This window comes from Rhinoraja longicauda, chromosome 3 (assembly GCF_053455715.1).
Source record: "Rhinoraja longicauda isolate Sanriku21f chromosome 3, sRhiLon1.1, whole genome shotgun sequence".
In the NCBI taxonomy this organism is placed as follows: domain Eukaryota; kingdom Metazoa; phylum Chordata; class Chondrichthyes; order Rajiformes; family Arhynchobatidae; genus Rhinoraja; species Rhinoraja longicauda.
Window position 1 is genome coordinate 68,756,486 of NC_135955.1, and position 24,562 is coordinate 68,781,047.

General features: G+C 44.6%; 1 protein-coding gene across 4 annotated transcripts in view; it reads left to right on the top strand.

Annotated features, from left to right (window-relative positions):
- Positions 1-5,573: 5,573 nt before the first annotated feature.
- Positions 5,574-24,562, top strand: part of ccdc112 (coiled-coil domain containing 112) — a 39,536-nt gene continuing 20,547 nt past the window's right edge. The window contains exons 1-2 of one of the 4 annotated variants that reach the window (XM_078396323.1): positions 20,670-20,804; positions 22,406-22,533. In XM_078396323.1, coding sequence (XP_078252449.1) covers positions 20,766-20,804; positions 22,406-22,533 — 167 coding nt within the window. In that variant the 5' untranslated portion in view covers positions 20,670-20,765. Of the gene's footprint in view, positions 5,668-20,669; positions 20,805-20,985; positions 21,066-22,399; positions 22,534-24,562 lie in introns of those variants that run through there. The other 3 variants (XM_078396324.1, XM_078396326.1, XM_078396325.1) reach the window with 3 other exon arrangements.

Consider the following 24,562-nt stretch of genomic DNA (forward strand, 5'->3'; position numbering starts at 1 on the left):
GCAGGAGAAATTGCAGGAAAACATTGGGGTGAACATGGTACATTTTTGAGGCAGAGTTGCCTCTCCAGGCCCTACAAAGTTGAATAATGGAATTTTATACTCTGACCCTATCTTCAGTTATTTTCTTATGTTCCTTTCATGTTTTATCACACTGTATAATTAGATTTGGGTGAAGAACTCTCATCTGTGTTTGCAAACCTGACTAGAACATAGACCATAGAAAATAGGTGCAGGAGGAGGCCATCTGGCCCTTCGAGCCAGCACCGCCATTCTTTGTGATGATGGCTGATCATCTACAATCAATAACCAGTGCCTGCCTTCTCCCCATATCCCCTGACTCCACTAGCCCCTAGAGCTCTATCTACTCTCTTTTAAATTCATCCAGTGAATTGGCCTTCACTGCCTTCTGTGGCAGAGAATTCCACAAATTCACAACTCTCTGGGTGAAAAAGTTTCTTCTCACCTCAGATTTAAATGGCCTTCCCTTTATTCTTAGACTGTGTCCCCTGGTTCTGGACTCCCCGAACATTGGGAATTTTTTTCCTGCATCCAGCTTGTCTAGTCCTTTTATAATTTTACACGTCTCTATAAGATACCCTCTCATCCTTCTAAACTCCAGTGAATACAAGCCCAGTCTTTCCAATCTTTCCCCATATGACAGTCCCTCCATCCCAGGGATTAACCTCGTGAACCTACACTGTAACTGCCTCAATAGCAAGGGCGTCCTTCCTCAAATTAGGAGACCAAAATTGCACACAATACTCCAGATGTGGTCTCACCAGGGCCCTATACAACTGCAGAAGGACTTCTTTGCTCCTGTACTCAAATTCTCTCGTTTGAACATTTTGGTCCTTTTGCCTGTTTTCTATCTGTTTGCACCTTTCGCCTGTTTTCTATCTGTACCCTGTGTCCCAAGCTTGGATACGAACAGGAGTAACATTGACGTCATGGATTGTTGGCTGCTGGTCTCCCTTATTAAGCAAATACAAAACATGCTCTGTAAATTCACAATGTAATTTTACCAACTAAAGAGGAATTAATTTAAACATTCTGAGACAGTGCATGTTCGAAAGCATTCTTTGAAACCTTATTTATAATTTACAATAGAGAACATAACTGCTAAAGTTCTCCTTAGTGTCAATGTCAAATTTGCAGTCTGACAAAGGATCCCGTTGACAAGAAGTTGGTACAGATCTGAGATCAGGAACCACACTGGAGCCATAACCTAGAGAATGTGTCAAAGTTTCCTCTACTTTAGGACAAATAGTCAACTTTCTGCTGTGTATTTTGTTTGTTTCACAAATGAAGATATTTTAGGGACCGTGTTGTGATTTATGGTAACTATTTCAGTTATTTTGTCTCTCTTGTGGTGCAAAAACAATTTTAACGACATTGAAATCCTGCAAATGCCTCTATTATGAGGTGTTTGTGCAAAGTACAGTATTAAGCTTAATATAACATGAATTTGTCATTATTTGGGGGACAAAATAAGCTAAATTTGTATAATGTGAGGTACATATACTAATCTTTGCACTAATGGTTTTTTTTGTTCATTCACTTTTTGGGTATTATTGCCAAGACCAGCGATTATTGCTTGTTCCTATTTGCCTTGGTAAACCATCTTGTTGAAATGCTGCATCACTTCTTTCAATGACACGACATCAATGATGCTACAGGGCAGAGCTTGTGGTTTTAGACCATGAGACAAAATCTGTCTCATCAATGTAGTTGCAAATCAGAATGGTTGTGCAGGCTGCATGTAAATCTATACAAGTTCCTCTATGCCTGCTGACTGTCCTTTGTGGTGGTAGGTGCCATGAACTTTGGAAGTGCTGGCAGAATAGTCCAGGTGAGTAACCACAACACATTTACATACGTGGCACATTTTGCAGGCACTGTGCACCAATGGTGGATAGAAAGAGTGTTTAGCATGTTGTATTAGAAAGCCAAATAGGCCACCTTGCACTGGTCGAATTCTCAAGTGTTATCAGTGCTGGAGTCATCCACATACGTGTAGAGAACCCCATGATGTCCTGCTATGTCTTTTAGATGGTGAAGGCACAATCACAAAGCGTTTGGGGTATGATGAGGTCTTGCACCTTACTCACTCAAGATACCTGTTTATGTAAAATGGTATTTATGTAGCAGGCTCAATTGAATTCCAGGTCAATGATAACCATTCCCCCCCTCTGACCCCCCCCCCCCCCCCAGCTAACCTCTGGGTATTGATGGTGGTGGTGGTGGGAAGTGGTGATGGATTTAGCTATTACATTTCAAGTTAAATTCTCCATTTACTGTATAGAGTAATTGAGCACAGAACCAGGCCTCTTGACCAATCTTTTAAGCATTTCCTTTGTATCCATCTCTACAGCTTCCTCTGGCAGCTTGTTCCATACAGGCACCACCTTCTCTATGACGAAAATTGAGCCTCGGGTCTCTTCTAAATCTTTCGCCTCTCAACATAAATGTATGCCCTGTAGTTCTGGACTCCTCTATCCTGGGAAAATGTCTGCGACCGTTCGCCTTATCTATAGCCTCATGATTTTGAGTATCTCTATAAAGTTACCCATCTGTCATCTATGCTGTAGGAAAAAAAAGTCCTTGCCTATCCAGCCTCTCCTTATAACTCAAGTTCTCAACTCCAGGTAACATCCTTGTGAATCTTTTCTGCACTAGCTCTAGCTTAACTACATACATCGTTTAGAGTGATGACCAGAACAGCACTCAATACTCTCAAATACGGCCTAGTTAACTGAAAAATGACAGCCCAACTCTTGTATACAATGTAGAAACAAGGAACTGCAAATGTGCTGTACAAATTTTTTTATATAAAGTGCTGGAGTAACTCAGCGGATCAGGTAACAACTCTGGAGAACATGGATAGGTAATGTTTTGGTTCGGGACCCTTCTTCAGACTCTTGTATTCAAAGTGGCTTATGCCTTCTTCACCACTCTGTCCACATGTGTCACTGTTTTTGGGTGTACCTGTACCCATAGGTATCTCTGCTCTACACTCTCCAGGCTTACCATTTACTGTCTTCTGACTATTTGACTTACCAAAATGCATCACCTCAGATGTCTAAGAAAATAACTGCAGATGCTGGGACAAATCGAAGGTATCTATTCACAAAATGCTGGAGTAACTCTGCAGGTCAGGCAGCATCTCAGGAGAGAAGGAATGGGTGACTTTCGGGTCGAGACCCTTCTTCAGACTGATGTCAGGGGGGCGGGACAAAGGGACCTCAGATGTCTAAGTTAAAACCTATCTGCCATGCTTTGGATCACTTCCTTGGTTGATCTAGATCCTTTTGTAAAATTGAATTTCTTTCCTCACTGTCCATTGTATCACCAATTTGGGGTCATCTGCAAATTTACGAACCACGGACCTACAGTATCATCCAAATTGTTAACATAATTGACAAACAACAGTGAACCCAGCATGGATCACTGTAGCATACCACTAGAATGCAACAATCAGGAATGCAACAATCCTCTACCATCCGCTGACTCCTTCCACCAAGCCAATCCTGAATCCAGTTGGCCAGTTCACCTGGATCCATACTGGGGATGGTTATTGCCTGGCAATGACCACAAAGTGCTGGAGTACTCACTTGTTACTACAGCAGCTGTCTACATGTTGTGTAAGTCTTACTGCATTCAAGGGTGGATTGAAGCCAATTTTGAGGAGCTGAAATTTGTGCCGTCATCAGTGAACATACCCATTTCTGACTCATCTAAAGTAGAAGAGTACAGCTCTGAATCAGGCCCTTTGGCCCACAATATCTGCGCCGAACATGATGTCAAGCTAAACTAATCTCATGGAAGTCCCTGTAGATGGCTACACTCGGAGACCGCCCTGAGGAATTCCTGTCATGATAACCAAGCCCTGGGATGATTCATCTCCAACTACCACAGCAACCTTCTTTTGTGCAAGGTGTGACTCCAAACATCAGAGTGGTTTCCCTTTGATGGTCATTAACATCAGTTTTACCAGAGCTCCTTGATGCTACGTTCATTCAAATGCTGCGTTCATTTTAAGGCACGTTGCTCTCATCACACTGCTGCAATTCTGCTGGGGCCTCTTGGTCAGCATTATTAAGTTGGGCCAAAGGGCTTGTTTCCATGCGGTCTGAAACTATGGCTACAAATGAGATGCAGAGTCCACTGGTTTGGGTGATATTAAGAGAAGTCTTTTAGCAATTGTCTTTTAGCAGGTCAATGTTGAGATAGTTGCCACCTAGCAGCAATTTCAGTAACACCTTTCATCATATTGATGATGTCTTGTTTTCTGTAGTTCCAATATACTCAGTTGTTCTCTGTAGTATGGCATTGCTGTTTTTGATACTGATATATATTTGCAACTTCTTTTGCAAGTACATTTGCATAAAACAATATCATTCTACACCTTTTTATCACAATGGTGGTGAATATTTTTCACCAATTGATGCCTGTAATGTTATCAATTTTATTCAAGAAAATTCATCCAAGTGTTCCATCTAGTGTACAGTTATATTAATGCAATAGTGATTGGCCTTTTCCTTTGAATCTCTTCTACTTGGGAATCAAGGCAGGCGATTCTTATTTGGAGTGGTCTGGAAATGGAGTAAGTAAGATTATCATGCAACTAATTTAGAGATCTTGATTTCAAATCCCACTGTGTTAAGTAGTAAATGTAAGTTTAATAAATTAGGTAATTTGTGCCTTCATTTAAATAAAATTTGCGATGAAACTAATGGCTTGCTATAAAATCGCACCCAAATCTTTTCCCAGTCAACTTGTTGAATGCCCTTTGAATTGGCCTAAAGGGTCTGGCAGTTGTTGAATGTATTGGTAGCAAAATTATGCAATGCAATGCATAAGAGATAGAAATTTTAAAAATGAAGAACTATGGAGTTTGAACTCACTTACTACCTTTCCAAAAGGCAGTGTGACAATGATTTAAGTCTAAATGTTATCATGCAGAGACATAGTTCCAAATTTATTCTAATCCCAATGTAATATTGTTGAGAACTTTGGCTTTCTAGTTCTACTGTAACCCTACCCTTGTTTGGGGAGTCTCCTAACTTTACAACACTTGAAACTCTGTGGAAGGAGAAATTAACATTTTAGGTCAGTCACCCTTTATCAGAACTGATGCACTGTTGACAGGTCCGTGACTGAAGTGTACATTTTCTCTCTCTCTCTCTCTCTCTCTCTCTCTCTCTCTCTAAAAAGATTGTCCCTGCACTGATCAGAATATCTGTCACATTCTGCTTTTGTTTTATATTTCCAGCACATACGTTTTTTTGTTTAAGTGGAAAATTGCCAAGTTGCGTCCTGTTCATTAAAACTAAGGCAAATACATACAAACTAGTTAATTATTACCCAATTAATTTCCGATAATATAGTTAAAAGCAAATTAGCTAATGGGCTTGTAGTTTTATCTTTTTTAATATTTGAAAAAAAAGTTTAAAAATTGAACATACTGCATTAAAAAACAATGCTTAAAAAATAAGATCAAGAATTAAATATTGTGATATCTCAGTCTATTTCAGTAGCAGGATCCCTAAACTAATCGTCTTTTCCTTCCTAAGCTCCTGAAGTTGTTCCCTGTTTGTGCCAAACCAAATATCTCACGCTGTTCCACTTCAGAAGGTTCTGGACGCTTCGCCGGTTGAAGGAGTGTAGGTGAGTGGCCCAGTAAGCTTACCGCGTGCTCTGACTGTCTAAGCACAGCCTTTGTGAACCTGACTGGCTCCCGTGAAGCTGGGGAAAAGTGCTGCTGCATAGACAGACGTATCTCTGAAATGTTTTGAGCCATTTCCTGGGTGTTAAGGATCAACCGCTGATTCTGCGTCACCAGTTCCCTGGTGCTGTCGGCCACTCCCTTTGTCTGCTGGGCCACCTGATGGGTGTGCTGAGCAACCAAGTGCGTTTCGTGAGCGAGCTCCCGAGTTGCCTGTGTGAGGTCCCGCATGAGAGGCTGGAATCCTTCCCAAAAATCTCTCAATAGCGCAGTTTGCTGGTTTTGAGCAGCAAGCAGTTGCCTATCAAAGTCATTCATCACGCTGTCCTTGGGTGGGGGGCAAAGATCCCTGTGACAGGAATGGCTCTGGTAAAGAGGATGGCACATGAGGGGAAGAGGGAGATTCTGAGGATGGTGTCCAACTTCTTGCTCCGTCCTCATGGGAAGTGACACGTGTTCCTGATGGCCCAGCCTCCTCTGCAGTGCATTCTCTTTCCTCTTTTACTGTGAAAAAATATTTAAAGTTTTCCTGTTAAATCACTAGAATGACACAATGTCGAAATCTTAATAAGCAATTAAGAATTAAATTGTTTAAACTTAGATTTAAAAACCAAGCTTCAAAATAACAAGATTGTAATTGAAGTTGAAAATATATTGTTTCTAAATGGGTTTTTGGGCAGACCATTTCAAAGGATTGCATGCTGTGAAGCATTTACTGTAAGCCATTTGGAAGAGTTTTTAGTAAACCACACCTGTCTGGCATCAGGTGCCATGAGATACATGTTAAAGCCCTGTGGTTTTCCTCTAATTATAAACACTAAATTATCATGAAATAACATCTCAGAGCAACATTGTCCCTTTCCTATGAAAAACAAAGCAGTTTGGAATTAAGATAATTGAAGCTAAATTAAATTTACAATTATTGTTGCCATTTAAACACTGGATTTTTGGCTCCAAGGTTTAGGAAAAGTAAAAGTAAATTCAAATCATCATTTTGAGGCCTAAGAAAACAATTTTCTCTTCCTAAATAGCACCTTCTTAATCTGTTACAACATTTGTCATAACGTAGCAGTGAAACCTGTGGTACAAAAAATTCTTGGATGTGGGATTTTACTGGAGTAATGACTACTTCTCCATGCAAAACACCCTCCCTCCCTCCCTCATTCCCATACCATCCCCCACACACTACAACTGGAAACATTCCTTATTGAAAATAGAACACTAAAGTGTTGAAATATCTCAGCAGGTCAGGCAGCATCTCTGGAGAACATGGATACATAACGTTTCGGTTCAGGGCACTCTGAGTTACTCCAGCACTTTGTGTCCTTTTTTTTGTAAACCAGCATCTGCAGTTCATTGTTTCCACTTATTGAAAATATCCCCTTTTTAATTGTTTTGCCATTCAAACTGCAATAATTCATTATGATCTGACTCTACATTAATTCAAATGCTTCTTGTAATAAGAAATGGACCCATACACTTCTTGCCAACAGCCGGTCTTTGTTATTTCAAGTCATACGTAGGGACACAAAATAAACCATCGCCAAATAGGAGAAAGGGGATATTCAAAACACAACTATCTCTCAGCAAGCTTTATATAATTTTTTTTTAGTGTACCTCATTTAGCTGTACCTCATTGTTGATGTCTGCTCTCTCCACAAAACCTCAAGTTTCACTATGATATTCACCGTCCCCACTGCCAACAATCATTTATCCAGCCTTCTACTCACATGTATACCCATCTTATTCACTTATTTTTACTTGTATAATTTTGTGTGTTGGTATTTTAGGGTAACATGCTGTATGTACTTGAACAGTTTTTAAATCTGTAATTCTTGCAAAACTTTTCTCCTATGCTCTCTAAAATGTTTTACAAATGTGTGGATATCTGTGGCTGAATATCACGCGTGTTTTCAAATGGCCTATCTAAGGTAATCAGCCATTGTGGTTGGTCTCAAGTTTATTCTCTATTTTTGTCTGGAGAATCATATCGAGATAGTCAATCACCCACATTTTTTGTTAAATGAACCGTGTATGCTATTCTGATCCATGCGAGTGCTGGTGTATCTGCTTTCTGCTTCACTCCTTCCTTACAAAATAAAAGCAATGAAAAATGAATGGATAAAATCTGCCGTTTGTGTCTTGTTAAGGAAAATGCACTTTCATCGAGGCTGTCCTCAATTTTATTCAAACATGAATCTGTTAAATTCAGATTACTTTATCAATTTATGTTAATCGCTCATGTGAAGATGCCTTGGAGATTTTTATGCTTCTCGTAGACACTTTGTAATGATAATTAGACATGTCGCTGTAAGGATTAGCACTTGCAAAGACCAGTGCTGTCTTTGGACAAAGAGACCAGTGAATCCATCTGTGCACAAAATTTTATCCCAACTGGAGATTGAAAATTAAAAGATCTGGAATATTGCTGATAAAAGAATTGGACACAGCTTAAACATTTTTTTCCCTTTAGTTTCTCCATTACAGATCTACTGTCAGTTTGTCTCTGAGGTATTGGTAGTCAATTAGATGAACTGTACATGCAGAGTGACCTTCATTTTCCTTCTCATCATTTCTGTCCTGAAACAATGGCATAGTAATATTTAAGAACATATTTTTCATACAATACAATATATCTTTATTGTCATTGTACAGGGGTACAACGAGATTGGGAATGCGCCTTCCATACGATGCAATAAATTAATTAGCTAATCAGTATAAATTTAGACAACCCAATGAAACAAAATTAGAAACAGTTTTAAAACAGAATAAAGTTCAGGTAGGTCTGTGCCGGTTCGCTGTGTGATGTGATCATCCGGCTCAGCAGGACTGGTTCATAGCAGCTATGGCCCTGGGGATGAAGTTGTTCCTGAGTCTGGAGGTGCGGGCGTAGAAGGCCTTGTAGCATCTGCCCGATGGTAGAAGTTCGAACAGACTATTGCAGGGGTATGAGGAGTCTTTGTGAATGCTGGTGGCTTTTCTGAGGCATCGTGTGTTGCAGATGCCCTCCAAGACTGGTAGCTGTGTTCCGATAGTCTTCTGAGCTTTATGGACCACCTGCTGAAGAGCTCTCCTCTCTGCCTCCGTGCAGCTGAGGTACTACACAGGGATGCCATGCGTTAGGATGCTCTCTATGGTGCAGCGGTAGAAGGTCATCGGCAGCTGTTGGGGCAGACCAGACTTTTTCATTGTTCTCAGGTAGAACAGTCGTTGCTGCGCTTTCTTGACCAGCGCAGCGGTGTTAGTGGACCATGTGAGGTCCTCCGAAATGTGAGTGCCCAGAAACTTGAAGCTGGACACTCTCTCCACACTGTCCCCATTGATAAAGATCGGAGCGTATTCCCCGTTGTGGCCTACGGAAGTTGACGATCAGCTCCTTGGTCTTGGAGGTGTTTAGGGACAGGTTGTTATCTGAGCACCAGTCCGCCAGGTTCTGCACCTCCGCTCTGTAGTTTGTTTCATCACCGTTGGTTCATGCTGCTTTATGTACATGCGTTTATTGAGCCTTGCACAGATTTGTAACCTCCACTGATTTTAATATATTTTCTCTTCTCTCTCTTACCCTCAGTCTTCCTCTTTCTGTGCTTTTTTATTTTCTCTATTTTCATCACGTCTCCCTTTAAATAAATTTGTCTATTTGATCAATAAATCTTTCTTCTTCCACATTGTTGCAAACTAGCTTCATGCCCCTTTCTTAATAGACGCACCTTGACATTCTGCTTTCCTTTAGGCATTATATACAGAAAAATCAATGTTTCTCAGAATGGACTCGGTTCCAGAGCCACAGAAACAGGGCCCAACACATACTTATCAACCAAGATGCACATCTAAGCTAGTCCCATTTGCCCATGTTTGGCCCATAGCTCTCCAAGCACCTGTCAAAATGTCTTTCAAATATTGTTATTGTGGCTGCCTTAACCACTTTTTCTGGCAGCTCGTTCCACAACCCTCTGTGAGGAGGTTTTCCCTGGGGTCCATATAAGAATTTTCCCCTCAACTGTAATCTATGCCCTCTAATTTATGATTCCTCTTCCCTGGGGAAAAAACTATGCATTTTCCTTTATCTACCTATGGCCCTCAGGATTTTATACACCCCTACGTTCGTCTGCCTTGTATGTTCTTCTTCTGTCGTATGTCTTTTAGACCTGCAGCTCCGTTGAGGCGAGCCAGGCCAACGTGTCATCATCCAGGTCAATCAGACCTCGTTCACCATTCGGTGGCCGGTATTTGGGGCAACTGGTGACTATGTGCTCCACTGTCTGTGTTGGGTCCCCACACTCGCAGAAGGCACTGTCCACGAGACCCCCACCTCTTCATCGCTACTCCATAGCGTCCGACGCCTGTCCTCAAGCGATTGAGGGTTATCCACTGCTTTCGGGGCAGGTCCTGGCCAGGGACGTCCATGGTTTCACCGATGTAGCGGTGTAGCCTAGATGGTTCCGCTGACTTCCACTGGTCTCTCCATCTCGTCTTGACCCAGGTGATCTTGGAAGTGTCAACCGGTGTTGTACAGAGCAGCTCGTGGGCTTGCAGGGCAAAGGGCGCCGTGACTTGAGGCGCACATGCCGTGGTGTCTCTGTGACGACCTGATGGAGAAGGTGGAAATCACTGGTCTGTGCCTTTCGAAAAAGGGCCAGTGTGGCTGCTTCTCGTCTGATGTTGGCCGGGGCGATGCCGGCAAGGACGGGCAGTAGGTTTACTGGGGTGGCTCGTAGGCATCCGGAGACAGTCCGTAGGGCGCTGTTGAGGGCAGCATCCAGCTCCATGATGAAGCTCACCATGTGCTTGTCTGGGATGGTTTCCAGAAACTTCATATGTAGACCACGCAGCCAGACAGTATCGTACGCAGCTGTGAGGTCCAAGAAGACAGCCCCAGCCTTCTCCCCTACCTGGAAGCTGTCCTCTATGTCTTGGCACAGGAGGGTCACCTGGTCCGCCATTGACCTACCGCTTCGGAAACCAGCCTGTTCTCTGGGCAGCTGGGGATCGATCACTGGGTTGAGACGTGTATGAAGGAGACGTTCCAGGAGCTTGTAAGGGACACACAGCAGTGAGATGGGTTGGTATCCCTTGGGGTCATAGCTGGGCATGTTTTGCTTCAGTAAAGGGATCACCTTGGTATGGCGCCAGATCTTTGGCAGCTTCAAGCAGCAGAAACACGTGGAGAGGAAGGAGCACAGCCAGCCGGTTTCCTTCTTACCTTGGTTTTTTATGTATTCCGGGTGAATGCTGTCGGTGCCTGGTGCTTACCGGTTCTCAGCCGTCGGATGGCCTGCTCGATTTCTTGTGTCCTGAAATCGTAAGATAGTTTGGAGTCGCAGCTCGGGGCCTTGTGCAGCTCGTGGACTCTCGCCGATGTTGTCCTGGTGAAGTCCTCGTCTGCTTTGGGGAAGCGGTCGTTGCTCAGCAATAGCGACACGATGGAATTTGCAGTGATGGGACACTGTGCCGGAGTTGTCGACCTGCCCATCAGCTTGTTCATGGTCTGCCACGCCTGACGGCTGGAGTGTGTGAAATCAATTGATTCCACTGTCTCCGTCCATCCTTGCCTGCGTTTCTCATTTAGTCTGCGGATTAGGTCGTTTGCTGCTTTGTCCCTGTCTACGCTGGTTTGTAATTCTGTGTGGGCGCGAAGCATGTTTTCACATTCGTCATCCCAGCAGGGAACATAGGCTTTATGTACACCGCGGGGGATGTTCTTCTTGGCGGCGGCCAGCAGCATCTTGCAGTATGAGTCATAGGCGTTGTTCAGGTTGGTGAGGCGTGGGTGTGGGAGACCAGCGGTGCCTTGTTCACTTGTTTTGTGAAGCCTACCCAGTTTCCTTCCGGAATTTCCACCTCAACGTCTTTCCCTTCCACGGGCTGGACCAGAGATGGAATGGTTATGAGCGATGGTCGATGGTGTGACCGGGGAAACCTGTCCAGGGTGCGTCTTACTGGGAGCGATTCGATGTCGCGACATTTTGCGAAGGCCAGGTCCGGGTTGGTGGTGCTGTTCCAGCGTGTAGAGTAGAAAGTGCGTGGCTCCTTTGGATCGTATAGGAGTGTTGCATTGGCGGTCGAGGCCCATGCAGCCAGGAGGTCGCCGTCAGCGTTGGAGCTGCTGTATGCCCAGTCTGTATGGTGGCTGCTGAATTCTCCAGCATACACACAGGGGCTGGGACGTCTGGCAGAGATGTTGGGCCCAACCTGCTCGGAGGCGGCTTATATATATATTGACGATGGTAGTGTCTTGCACTTTGGTTGTGATCCATTCTACCTCTGCATCCTCTGCGGACTGTGCTATGGCTGACCAGGCCATGTCGTTACGAACGACATGATGTTTGTCGGCGGTGTAACCGCCAGTGTATACCCAGGAAGTTTCAGGTAGTTCTTGTTTTCGATGTGAGTCTCCTGCAGTAGAACCACAGTCACCTTGTTTTTGATGGCAATCTGTTCGATGACGTTGAGCTTGGCGGTGGTAAGGCCTTCAACGTTGAGCTGCAGTAGTGCTAAACCTCGACAGTTGACGGCTTTTGACGGTGCCGCCTGGCCTGGGGAGGCATGGCGTTTTGCGGTCTGCAGACGTGGCAAAGACATTAGTTTTGCTTTAAGGGCTTATGAGCCTATAAGCTACTCGTGGGGGAGACTGCGTAGAGGCTGTCTTTGTCTCCCTCCCTTGTATGTTAAACCCCTTCCATTGAAATAATGCCCTTTAAACCATTAAAATTGCTCTCTTTGACTACTTATTTGCCACAACCTCTTATCTGACTCTTCTACTCTTGGATCTACCCTTCTGCCAATCTTGTTTTAGCCATCCCAAAGGGCACCCTCTCAGGATTCTGATCCTCTCCAATTGCGGTATAAATGTGGTTGCTGCATCACTCCCACCTTGCAACATTTAGATGAAACTCCAATGGAGTTTAAGCCAAGCAATTGTGAGCTGTTGCACTTTTGAGGTCGAATGTGAGGAGAAAATATACAATTGATGGCAACACCCTTAACAAATTTGATGTACAAAGAACTCTTGGGGTCCGAATCCATCACTTCTTCAAAGTTGTACCACAAGTAGAGTGGTAAAGATGGTTGGGGCATTGAGTATAAGAGTCAGGAAGTCATGATGCAGCTTTAAAGCATTTTGGTTAAGCCATATTTGGAGTATTGCTTGCAGTTCTGGTTGTCCCATTACAAGAAGGATGTGGAGGCTTTGGAAAGTGTGCAGGAGTTGTTTACCAGAATGATCCCTTGGTTAGAGGGTATTTTATACAGGGAGAGGTTGGACAGACCTGGGTTAGTTTCTCTGGAATGCTGGAGGTTGAGGGGAGAGGGGAGAGCTGATAGAAGTACAGACAATTATGAGAAGCATAGATAGGGTAGATAGTCAGAAGCTTATCCTAGGATGGAAATATCAAATACTAGAACCCAAAGCATTAAGGTGAGAGGTTTGAGGAGATGTGCAGGGCGAGTTTATGTTTACACAGAGGGTGATGAGTGTCCAGAACGTGTTGCCAGGGTTGCTGCTGAAGGTGGATAGGATTAGTGGCATTTAAGAGACTTTTGGATGAGTGCATGGATATGCAGTGAATGGAGGGATATAGATTATCTGCAGGCAGATAAGAATTAGTCATGACATCATGTTTGGCATATACATTGTGGGCCTGTCCCTGTGCTGTACTGTTCTATGTTCTAACCCATCCATTGATGGTTTCAGGTCAAGCTGGAACACTTGAAATATCTGACTGGGCATTTTCAGTTTAGCATAGATGAACTATTTTCCCCACAAAATTACAATATTCTGTGCAATTCTGATTTAGATGATTGCCAGTAGAAATTAGATCATATTGGTCCAGACAATGCCTTTCCTTGGACACCTACAACTCAACCAGGTACTTGTAGACTTGCTCATCTGGTGGCTGTGTAATCTTTAAAGGAACCCTGCCTTAACGTCTCCCAGCACCGTATTTGGAACCTGACTTCGGAAGTTCCCCCTAATTTATTCAAACAGCGTTTCTTCCAGACCAGTTTACAACATTTGGGTAGAATTACTGTGGAATCATTAGGCAACAGACAATAAGAAATAACTTCTCTTTATTTTGCTGGTGAATGAATCATGGAGTCTAATTGGGTTTCTTAAGCTCTCGGGGAGGCTATCTGGCACAAATACAGTGAGACCGTTAAAATTGGTGGGAGAAATCCAATTGTTTGCTGAATGGTAAATAAAGGCTTTCATTGGATTTAATTGAGGCTAATTAAATGTTTTGAATTGTCGTAACGGTAGATTATTTTTTAAAAAGCCACATAACTTTTGAAAGTCTTATCTAATTTTGAATGAGTCAAATTTATTTGGAATCATTGAGGATATAAAGCAGAGTTGGTTTAATAATGCGATGGTGAAAGGGCCTTGCTGCTGCCAAATCAGTTCTTAATGCAGCAGGTTGCTTGCATTGGGGAAAGGTCCTGACTTGCTGAAAGCCAATGGAGGAAGGTGCCAAAAAGAACTGTGTGCAGGCTAAAGGCAACTGGTGATCTTTGGACTTCCAATGGGGAGAAGGCAGGAAAATGCGATTAGGAGGTAGAGATCAGCCATGATTGAATGGCGGAGTAGACTCCATGGGCCGAATGGCCTAATTCTACTCTTATAGCTTGTGAACTTGTGAGATCCGTTGAGTTCTCTCTGACACCCACCTCCGTATCTCAGTCCTCCCTCTGACCAGCACCTGCCAGATCACCCACATTACACACAATCCCAACCTGGAAATATTTAACTTTTTCTTCAGCTCGATGGGTTAATTGCGGGAGCATCTTCAATTTACAGGCTGCCATCTTGAGGAAGAACGCTTACAATACCCTCTCAAGGACAACACTGGGTGGTCATTAAAAGTTGCCCTTGCAATTGGTGCTGACATCCCCTGAAAGAATTAAAAAGGGATTACAACCTGCTGTGACACTTGCACATGACATTTTCCAAAGCAAAGCCAAGACATAGCTGGAAATTCAAAACCAATATAAAGGAGGTGGTTAATGACAGTATTAATTGAGGGGGTTAGAACTAGAGCCAACAGGCCATTTCAAATGCAGATCATACTTCGGAGCTCATTTCCATGGTCTGCATTTGAAATAGCTTGTTGGCTCCAGTGATAACCCCCTCAATTAATATTGTCTTAATCACCTTCTTTAGATCCAGGTGCATTTTTTTCCAAACTAAATGAAATAATTGTCTAGATGCTATCCAGCAGATTGAGTTATTTATTATTTCCAGGACAAGGTATTTGTCAGCTCTGATTCATGAGCTGAATATTGTATTCCTCCTCCTCATTAATTGTAAAGATCACTTGGGAGGCGGGTTTGGAAAGAGTAAGTATGCAAATCCGTCATCCTGTTGTGGAGAAACCACTGTTAAGATAACAAAGTTTGGAATTTGGGTGTACAGGCATTTTACATGTTTGATTAAAGCATTTTTGGAATAAAACGCTTGTTCCTTTAATACCAAAGCTTGATTTGTGCGCTAGTGTTTTTGGACGAACGCACTCAAATTTACTGCTGACGGCTTGGTCAATTTACACGTTTTTGAATTACGTGCTGCTTTTCAGGCACACAATCCCCACATAAAATATTAGGCGCCTGTATATTCAAAATCACACAATAACTCAGCTGTATAATGATGGGTGGTGGGTTTCAGTTTATAAAATCACCCTTCTGGTCGTTATAAGTTTTGAGACAAACAATTCAATATTACTTGGTATCTTATTCAGGGCGCAAGTAGATGGCTGATTTAGGAAATGGAAATAACTTGTATTATCAGCACCTTTAAAGCAGGGAAATAACCCAGATATGGCAAGTGAGTGGGACGTTTGCTGATGGAGCAGAATATGGGAAAATATGAGGATATCCACTTTTGGAAGAAGAAATAGGAAGCAAATTAATTTTTAAATGTAGGGAAATGACAAAATTCTGCAGTACAAAGCATGTGGGAGTTCCAGCATGTGAAACATAAAAGATTATCATGCGAGAACAGCAAGTAGTTAGGAAATTGAGGCGAATGCTGGCCTTTATTGTAGGGGAGTTGAGTAGCAAAATAGGGTCAAGTCAAGTCAAGTCAATTTTATTTGTATAGCACATTTAAACACAACCCACGTTGACCAAAGTGCTGTACATCAGTTCAGGTACCAATAAATGAACAACTAAATGGCACACAAACATAACAGCACAATACATAAACAGTTCACAGCGCCCCCTCAGAGGGCATCAAACACTAGGGAGTAGAAATAGGTTTTGAGCCTGGACTTAAAGGAGTCGATGGAGGGGGCAGTTCTGATGGGGAGAGGGATGCTGTTCCACAGTCTTGGAGCTGCAACCGCAAAAGCGCGGTCGCCCCTGAGCTTAAGCCTAGACCGCGGGATAGTGAGTACCCCCATATCGGCCGACCTGAGGGACCTGGAGATAGAGTGGTGGGATAGAAGATTTTTGATATAAGGGGGGGCAAGCCCGTTTAGGGTTTTATATGTGATTAGGAGGAGCTTGAAATTGATTCTGTACCTTACTGGGAGCCAGTGGAGAGAGGCCAGGATTGGGGTGATGTGCTCCCTTTTACGGGTACGCGTCAGGAGTCTCGCTGCGGCGTTTTGGACCAATTGTAGGCGGGACAGGGATGATTGACTGATCCCAGTGTATAGGGAGTTGCAGTACTCTAAGCGGGAGGAAATGAATGCATGAATGATTTTTTCAGTGTCGTCAGATTTGAGGAATGGTTTGATTTTCGCTATGGTACGAAGCTGGAAGAAGCTGGCCTTTACCACAGCGTTGACTTGCCTGTCAAATTTTAATGCCGAGTCAAATATCACGCCCAGGTTTTTGACGTGCGGTTTGACCAGGGGGGATAGGCTTCCAGGGCTGCCTGTTATCGTTTTGATGGAGTCGGGGGGGCCGAATAGGATGACCTCAGACTTGCTCTCGTTTAGTTGAAGGAAGTTCTGTGCCATCCAACATTTTATGTCCTCAAGGCAGTGCATGAGGCTGATTAAATTTGACCGGTTGTTGGGTTTCAGGGGGAGATAAAGTTGTGTGTCATCCGCATAGCAGTGGAAAGAAATGCCGTGCCTTTGAATGATTTGGCCGAGGGGGAGCATGTATAGAGAGAAGAGAATGGGGCCTAGGATAGAGCCTTGTGGAACCCCGCAGGAGAGGCCAGCTGGGGAAGAGGAATAATTGCCTATGAACACTTTGAATGACATTTACAGAGACCAAATCTGGAATTCTGTATATAATTTAGATCTCTATATTTAAGGAAGGATATGCTTGCATTGGAGGGAGAGAGGTGGAGGAGATTCATTGAGTGGATTTCTGCGTTGAAGGGAAAAATATGAAAAAAGACTGAGCAAGTTGAGTCTATATGTATTTGAGCACAGGAGGATGAGAAATTATCTTACTGAATCATACAAGATTCTGATGACCCCCCCTCCCCCCACTAAGTGCTGGAGTAACTCAGTGGGTCAGGCAAATTCCTGGAAGACATGGACATATGACGTTTTGGGTCAGGACTCTTCTTTAGAATCGATGCGAAACATCAACTGTTCAGGGTAGAGGCGTCTTAGATTGGAGGGGATGGGTTTTAAAGGGGAAAGATTTAAAGGGGATCTGAGGGACGTTTTTCCACACAGAGTGGTGGATATATCGAATGAGCAGCCGAAGCAGGTGGTTGAGGCAGGTACAATTAAAACACTTAAAAGGTATTTTGTCAGGTACTTAGGAGTGGTTCAAAAGGATATGGGCCAAATTGCAGGTAAATGGGATGAGCATCTTGGTTGGCATGAATGAATTGGGCTGAAGGATCTGTGTCTGTGCTGTATGATTGTAATGATGCTTGAGTTTGAACACGTGCAGGGACTGAGTTCCAACTCATTCACCAAAGCATGAGAGGATGGGTCTTGCAGTCTACCTTTGGAAGAGTTGTGGTCATCTACCTATCTGTCCACATAGCACCGTACCACTCCCCGACTATATAGATTCAATGAGAAAAAAGACACAAAGTGTTGGAGTAACTCAGCGGGTCAGGCAGCATCCCTGGCTAAAGGCGAAAGGTGAAAGAAAGACAATATGCTGTTCCTAAGTCTAACATTTCACTTTTATCCCCCATCTTTCTCTTTCTCTTCCAGGAAAGGTCCTGACTCAAAACGTCACCTATCCATGTTGTCTAGGGATGCTGCCTAATCTGCTGAGTTACTCCAGAACTTTGAGTCTTTTTTTTGTAAACCAGCATCTGCAGTTCCGTGTTTCTAGCTTCAATGAGAGATGGATTGATATGAAGTCATAGGTCTTCAATGAGCACCACTATGATCTTTGATCAGTACAAAAATAAGGTTTTGGGGGAGACTTTAAATCGGACATAAAACCTCTGGTTAACCAAGGCAGCCCTGATCCCTGCCCTCCCTTAACATTTTGATGCATGAATCATCTTCAGCAGCAAAGGCACTGGGAAAATATCAATAATGCTGACTCAACAAAATCCTCCAAATTTACTGGAGACACAAACGAACCAATGTCAACATCCTCTCCCAGGTTAAGTTCCCAAGCAATGTTAGGCAGGTTGAGACATTCACATGTCCAGTACCAAAGTTTCATAACAGGCACCCTGGCATGGGAGGAGATTACCATCTGGAAAAAGATTCAAGGATGTGCTGAAGGCTTCCTTAAAGAAGTATTCTCACCATCTGCTGAGAAATTCTGGACCATGCTCAGGTCCAATATGTCTGGGATTGTATTGAAATCCTTAAAACCATGCATTGGGAGTACAGAGAAATCCTGTGAAAGTAGTGCACTACCTAACAATCAACCAACTCACCAGCCTGTCCTTCGGACTTCTCCAGCCCAGTCTGTGAAAGGTCTGTGGTGCCCACATTGGTCCCATTAGGCATCTCAGAAACACCATACTGGAGTGAAAGCGAGTTCTCCTCCATCGCTGATGGACTCCCTAAGAAGAAGAATGTCAGCCGTGATCTTACTGGAGCAGAGATGACTGGTTTAATCCTGTAATTTAAAAAAGATTTTATGTTTTAATATCTGTCCATGGAATATCAAATATGAAGACATAAGGGTTTGATTTAACGTGCGTTTGTTTACCTGTCAGTCTGGGTAGGAGCTTGCATTCTGAACCTTCGGCTTCCAAGAAAGTTACGCTAAGCATATTTCCATTGCCAATTTAAGAAAGTATATTTCCTAGTTTTGTTCCTGAAACTATTATTTGAATAGTCTGGAATCAGTCAGTTTAAATCTGAATCTTGACACACACATGTTAAACATGAAAATAAGCCAAAAAACAAAAGTGCTGGAGAAAATCTGAGTCAGGCAGCAGCTGTGGAAGGAATGGACAACATTTTCAGTCTGGACTCTTTTTCAGACTGATAGTGTAGGGGGGATAAAGAGCTGGAAAATAGAGGTAGGGTGGGGCAAAGCCTGGCAAATGATAGGTGGATACAGGTGAGGATGGGTGATTGGCAGATGGGTGGATTAAGTCGCAAAGGCTAGAAGTGAAAAGGAAATCAAATGCCCTTGTCCAAAATTTCCCTTTTATTCCCCCTCTCTCCCCTTCCACCCAGCTCTCTCCCTCTGGCATTACATTTCTCTCCTTTCTTTATCTTTACCTTTTTCTCCATCGATCACTTGCCAGTCTTTGCCACCCCCCACCCCCCGTGTTTTCCAGGATTCTCTCCTCTTCGCCCCAACCCAAAATATTGTCTGTACATTCTCTCCACAGATGCTCCTTGACTCGCTGAGTTCCTCCAGCACTTTATTTTTTGACTCGGATTTCAACATCTGATTTTTTTTGTGTTCCATGGAAATAGGCCATTTGATCCAATTAACCCGATTATATCCCTACTACCATTGAAAATCAACTTGCCTTTACATGGCATTTAAGGGTTACCAAAGGACTTTACATGCAATGAATTACTGTGATATCAGAAATTAGTTAATGTAAAACATACAGGATAACTAACTCGTGATGAGCGGGTGAGTGTGAAATGCAACAAACAGTTAAAGTGTGATCATTTGGGGGAATCAAATACCTGCATTTGTGAAGTCAACACATTATTTCATTATAATGTAATCTTGGCTCAATGCCTATCACGCTCAAATTAGATTTAGTGCTGTTACGTGTTAATTGAAGGAAACACTTACTTGTCTCCAATATGGAAAGTCTGTGGGATCTGGTCCACCCATGCAAATTATTGATTGAGGATGCATGACCCTATGGACTCTCCATTCCTCTGGGGTAAGGTCTTCTGGTCTGCAGGGTCCAACTTGAATTTGGTGTGCTGCTCTCGCCAAATTAGCTACCTCTATGGTGCGCCGCATTAGGTCATCCCAACGTGTCTTGATGGCCTTTACAGATCTTTTGACACGTGAGACTGCATTGACCTTGGCAGTGATATCCTGCCATATTTTGTCATGATCTCCCTGTGACAATCTGTGGGCACGGCTGAAAAGTTGGTCCCTATGGGTGGTCACCTCTATAATCAGCACCTCCAACTCATCTAGAGCTAAATTTGTGCAGCCTCTGTTGCTGTTCTGCCATTTTGCTGAAATCTGCCAACTCCCTGCAGCACGTGGCCAACTCTCTGCACCACGTGGCCAACTCTCTGCACCACGTGGCCACCTCCCAACGGACAACATGCCCGAAAGTGTTGTGGCCTGTTTTGCGGAATCCGCAGACTTAACGTCAAACACCCGGTTCAATCATGTGCGAATAAAGCGACTTGTGGGGAACATTTCCGCAAAGCCACTCATTTGCGTTTGCGGAAAACTTGCAGACATTTGGTCTGTGTGTGTGTGCGTGCGTGCGCAAAGAGTAAAGGCGAGCAAGGGGTTGGGTGGAGGCGGGCAGGGACCGAGGGGGGAGGGGGAGGGGGAGGGGGAGGGGGAGGGGGAGGGGGAGGGGGGGCGCAGTCATTCACGGCGGGATATCTGGCGGCGGCGGCGGCAGCAGCAGCAGCACACTTGCGCCGCTGATTCTGCAGCGGGTCGGCCTCGGCGCCACCTGCCGGCCGCAGCGGGCACGGCGGCGGAAATGGCCGCCTTGGCAACGGCGGCGCCCTGCGGCCAACGGGTGGGCAGCGGGCCCCCACCCCTTGCCCACGGGGGGGGTGGGCGGCCCTGGGACCACCTGGTGTCGGGGAGATGGGAAGGAGGAGGAGGGGGCCCGGTGTTTGTAGGGGTCCGGGGGAGGGAGGTACCCGGTGTTTGGGGGGAAGGGACATTCCAGCTGTGGGGCGGAGGGCGGGTTTACCCGATGATGTAATTTTTGCTGAAGAGGAGGGAGTCCCCAATGTTATTTTGGGGATGAGGGGCCGCGGCGTGTATTTGGGGGGTAAGTGGGGGGTGGGGGATGACGCCGCCGACTCTGACCGGTTGTTTTGGGGAAGGGAGGTGTTCCCGGGTCGTGTGGAGAGTGGATGGTGTTTAGGGGGATGGGGCTGCTTTGTTTGGGGATAGGAGGGTGTTCCGGATATATGGGGGTGAGAGAGTACCCCGAGTGTTGGGGCAGACGGGGATCCCGGGTGGTTTTGGGAGATGGAAGGGGTTCCCCAGCAGTTTGGGGGTGTCTGGTGTTTGCAGAGTTGCTCGTCTTTTGGGAGATGGAGAGGGGGTCCGGTGGAGGGTGGTGGTGTTTGGGAGATGGAGAGGGGGTCCCCCATGTGTTCTAGTGGAGGGGGGGGTGTTTTGGGAGATGGAGAGGGGGTCCGGTGGAGGGTGGTGGTGTTTGGGAGATGGAGAGGGGGTCCGGTGGAGGGTGGTGGTGTTTGGGAGATGGAGAGGGGGTCCCCCATGTGTTCTAGTGGAGGGGGAGGTGTTGGGAGATGGAGAGGGGGTCCCCCATGTGTTCTAGTGGAGGGGGGGTGTTTTGGGAGATGGAGAGGGGGTCCGGTGGAGGGTGGTGGTGTTTTGGGAGATGGAGAGGGGGGTCCGGTGGAGGGTGGTGGTGTTTTGGGAGATGGAGAGGGGGTCCGGTGGAGGGTGGTGGTGTTTTGGGAGATGGAGAGGGGGTCCCCCATGTATTTTAGTGGAGGGGGAGGGGGTGTTGGGAGATGGAGAGGGGGTCCCCCATGTGTTCTAGTGGAGGGGGGGGGGGGTGTTTTGGGAGATGGAGAGGGGGTTCCCCATGTGTTTTAGAGGGGGGGGGGTTGGAAGATGGAGAGGGGGGTCCGGTGGAGGGTGGTGGTGTTTTGGGAGATGGAGAGGGGGGTCCCCCATGTGTTTTAGTGGGGGGGGGGGGAGATGGAGAGGGGGGGTCCGGTGGAGGTGTTTTGGGAGATGGAGAGGGGGTTCCCCCATGTGTTTTAGTGGAGGGGGGGGGGGAGATGGAGAGGGGGGGTCCGGTGGAGGGTGGTGGTGTTTTGGAAGATGGAGAGGGGGTCCCCCATGTGTTTTAGTGGAGGGTGGTGGTGTTTTGGGAGATGGAGAGGGGGACCCCCAAGTGTTTTAGTGGGGTGGGGGGGGGGGGGTGTTGGGAGATGGAGAGGGGGGTCCGGTGGAGGGTGGTGGTGTTTTGGGAGATGGAGAGGGGGTCCCCCAAGTGTTTTATATTTGGGGGAGGGTGTTGCGTGGAGTTTGGGCAGGCGGGAGACTGGTTTCTTGTGCACCGTTTTGCCCGGGCTCCAGGCCGCCTCTTTGGTCTGTGAATAAGCGGCTGTCCCTCGCTGCCTACAGGTGGGTGTTCGGGCGCTGAGGTCGCAGTCGGCGCCGGGGCCGCGGCGGCAGCGGCTCCACATGTCGGGCCATAGGGACTCTGAAAGGACGACGGCGTTCATCCAGGAGCTGCGGAAACTGGGGCTCCAGTGAGTGTAACTCGCCATCTAATGATGAGGGAATCTCCTTCATTTGGATTGGGGGAGGGGAAGAGGTTGAAACATATTGGAGCAGACTAGATGTGAGACCAATGGTATTATTGGGTGTTTATATTCGTGTCTTTAACTCTTTCGCATCCATTCCTCTATCTGGCTAATGAAGAATCAAATGTCTAGGAACGACCTGCAGATGCTGGTTTACCTCGAAGGCAGACACAAAGGCTGGAGTAACTCAGCGGGTCAGACAGCATTTATGGAGAGAAGGAATGGGTGACGTTTCAGGTCGAGATCCTTCTTCAGACTGAGAGTCAGAACAGAGGGAGTCTAGAGATATGGAAGGATAAAATATGAAAACGACAGATCAAAGCAGACGCTGTCGGGAAAATGTAGAATGGTTCATTGTTAGCTGAGGGGTAGGTGACAAGGAGGCATACAATCAGTAAAATTAACTGACGGTGAGAGGCAAGGAAAGAAGGGTTACCTTCAGTTGGAGGAATCAAATAGTGTGAGGACTTTCAAAAGGAATAAGAATATCTAAAATTTAGTCTGCAAATGAATTAATTCTTAACTCTACATCTACGCAACTCTGTTCATGCCTTGCTGCTTCTCCATATACACTTATTAAATTATTCTTAAGCTATCCATGCAAATCAGTGATTGTTTTCTTTATTAATCGCTTTCAAGAGCCCTGGGTTTCCAGGACTTGAAGTATAATAACACAATTCAAAATTTAAATAACCGGCTGAAAGTGCTTAAATGTTTAATGGAGGTACACAAGTTCTTTGAAAAGAAGAAAATAACCAGATTTCAATAAAGAGGCACAAGAGACTGCAGATGCTGAAATCCAGAGCAAAAAAGGGGAGAACCATTGGATGAACTTTGGAGGGCAATGGACAGTGAATATATAATTAGTGACTTAATTCATCTCAGGGCTTTGGGTTGAATTTTAAAAACCCTGTTGAGATGGTATTGGATGAAAGGAAAATACTTATGATGTACAGTGAAAAACTTTGTTTTAGGTGCTGTCCAAGAAAATCAGCAAATAAGCAGATGAATGCCAAGTCACATAATTCCCAAGGAACTTCTCAGTCACTCCACGGTACAGGAGAAGGTCCATGTAGGTTTGAGATTCCTTCACTGTTTGATTGAAACATAGCTGATCGCCATCTAAAACACATCACATGATTCTACAGTCCTTATCACTTGCCTGACAAAAATCATATTAATCTATCTTTTAATATATTTCAGTTGGATGTGCCTCTGCAGTTTGAGAAAAAACTTTCAGATTTCCTCTCTATCCGTTTTAGACTTTCTGTGCACTCATGACTCGCCTGCCTTATTCTACTATTGATGTCTTCCAAAACTGCTGCCTGCTTCCTAACTGTTCAACCATTAGACAACCAAGTGCTTGCAGACTGGTGTTAGATCCGGGTGATGCAATGCCTGAATTCTAAAATTCTTAAATCCCTCCATGAAGTATTTCCTCCATATCTTTGTGATCTCCAGCCCAACAACACTCGGAAATAACAGAATGCATCTAATCCTGATCTCTTGATTTTTTAATTTGATTAGTTTGTGTGATTTGCAGCTATGTCTTCAGCTACCAATTTTCCTCCCTAAACCTATTCACCTTTTGCTTTCATCTTCCTGCTTCAAAACATATTTCTGACACAAAAATTGTATTTAAAAAAAAAAAAATACTACTTTTGTTGAAACTCTTCCTTTTGAAGATTCTTGGGATTTTCCAATTAAGTCTTCATAAAAAGTTCAGTGTTCAACAAGAAACTAATTTCTAATGTTTTTTATCAATCAAAATTGCAAATGCATACAACAGTTTAAAAAAAAGTAATTTTACTTATTTTATCTAATAAGCAAACTCAGCGCAGCATTAAACAGTTTTGGCTAATAAATTCCAAGCTGAAAGTTGTTGTTGAATTGTAAGATAACTGATTTTAGTGAAGTAGCAGCCCTTTTTGGGCTAAGTATTCCAGTCCAAGGAGGAATAAAATCTGTTTCACGT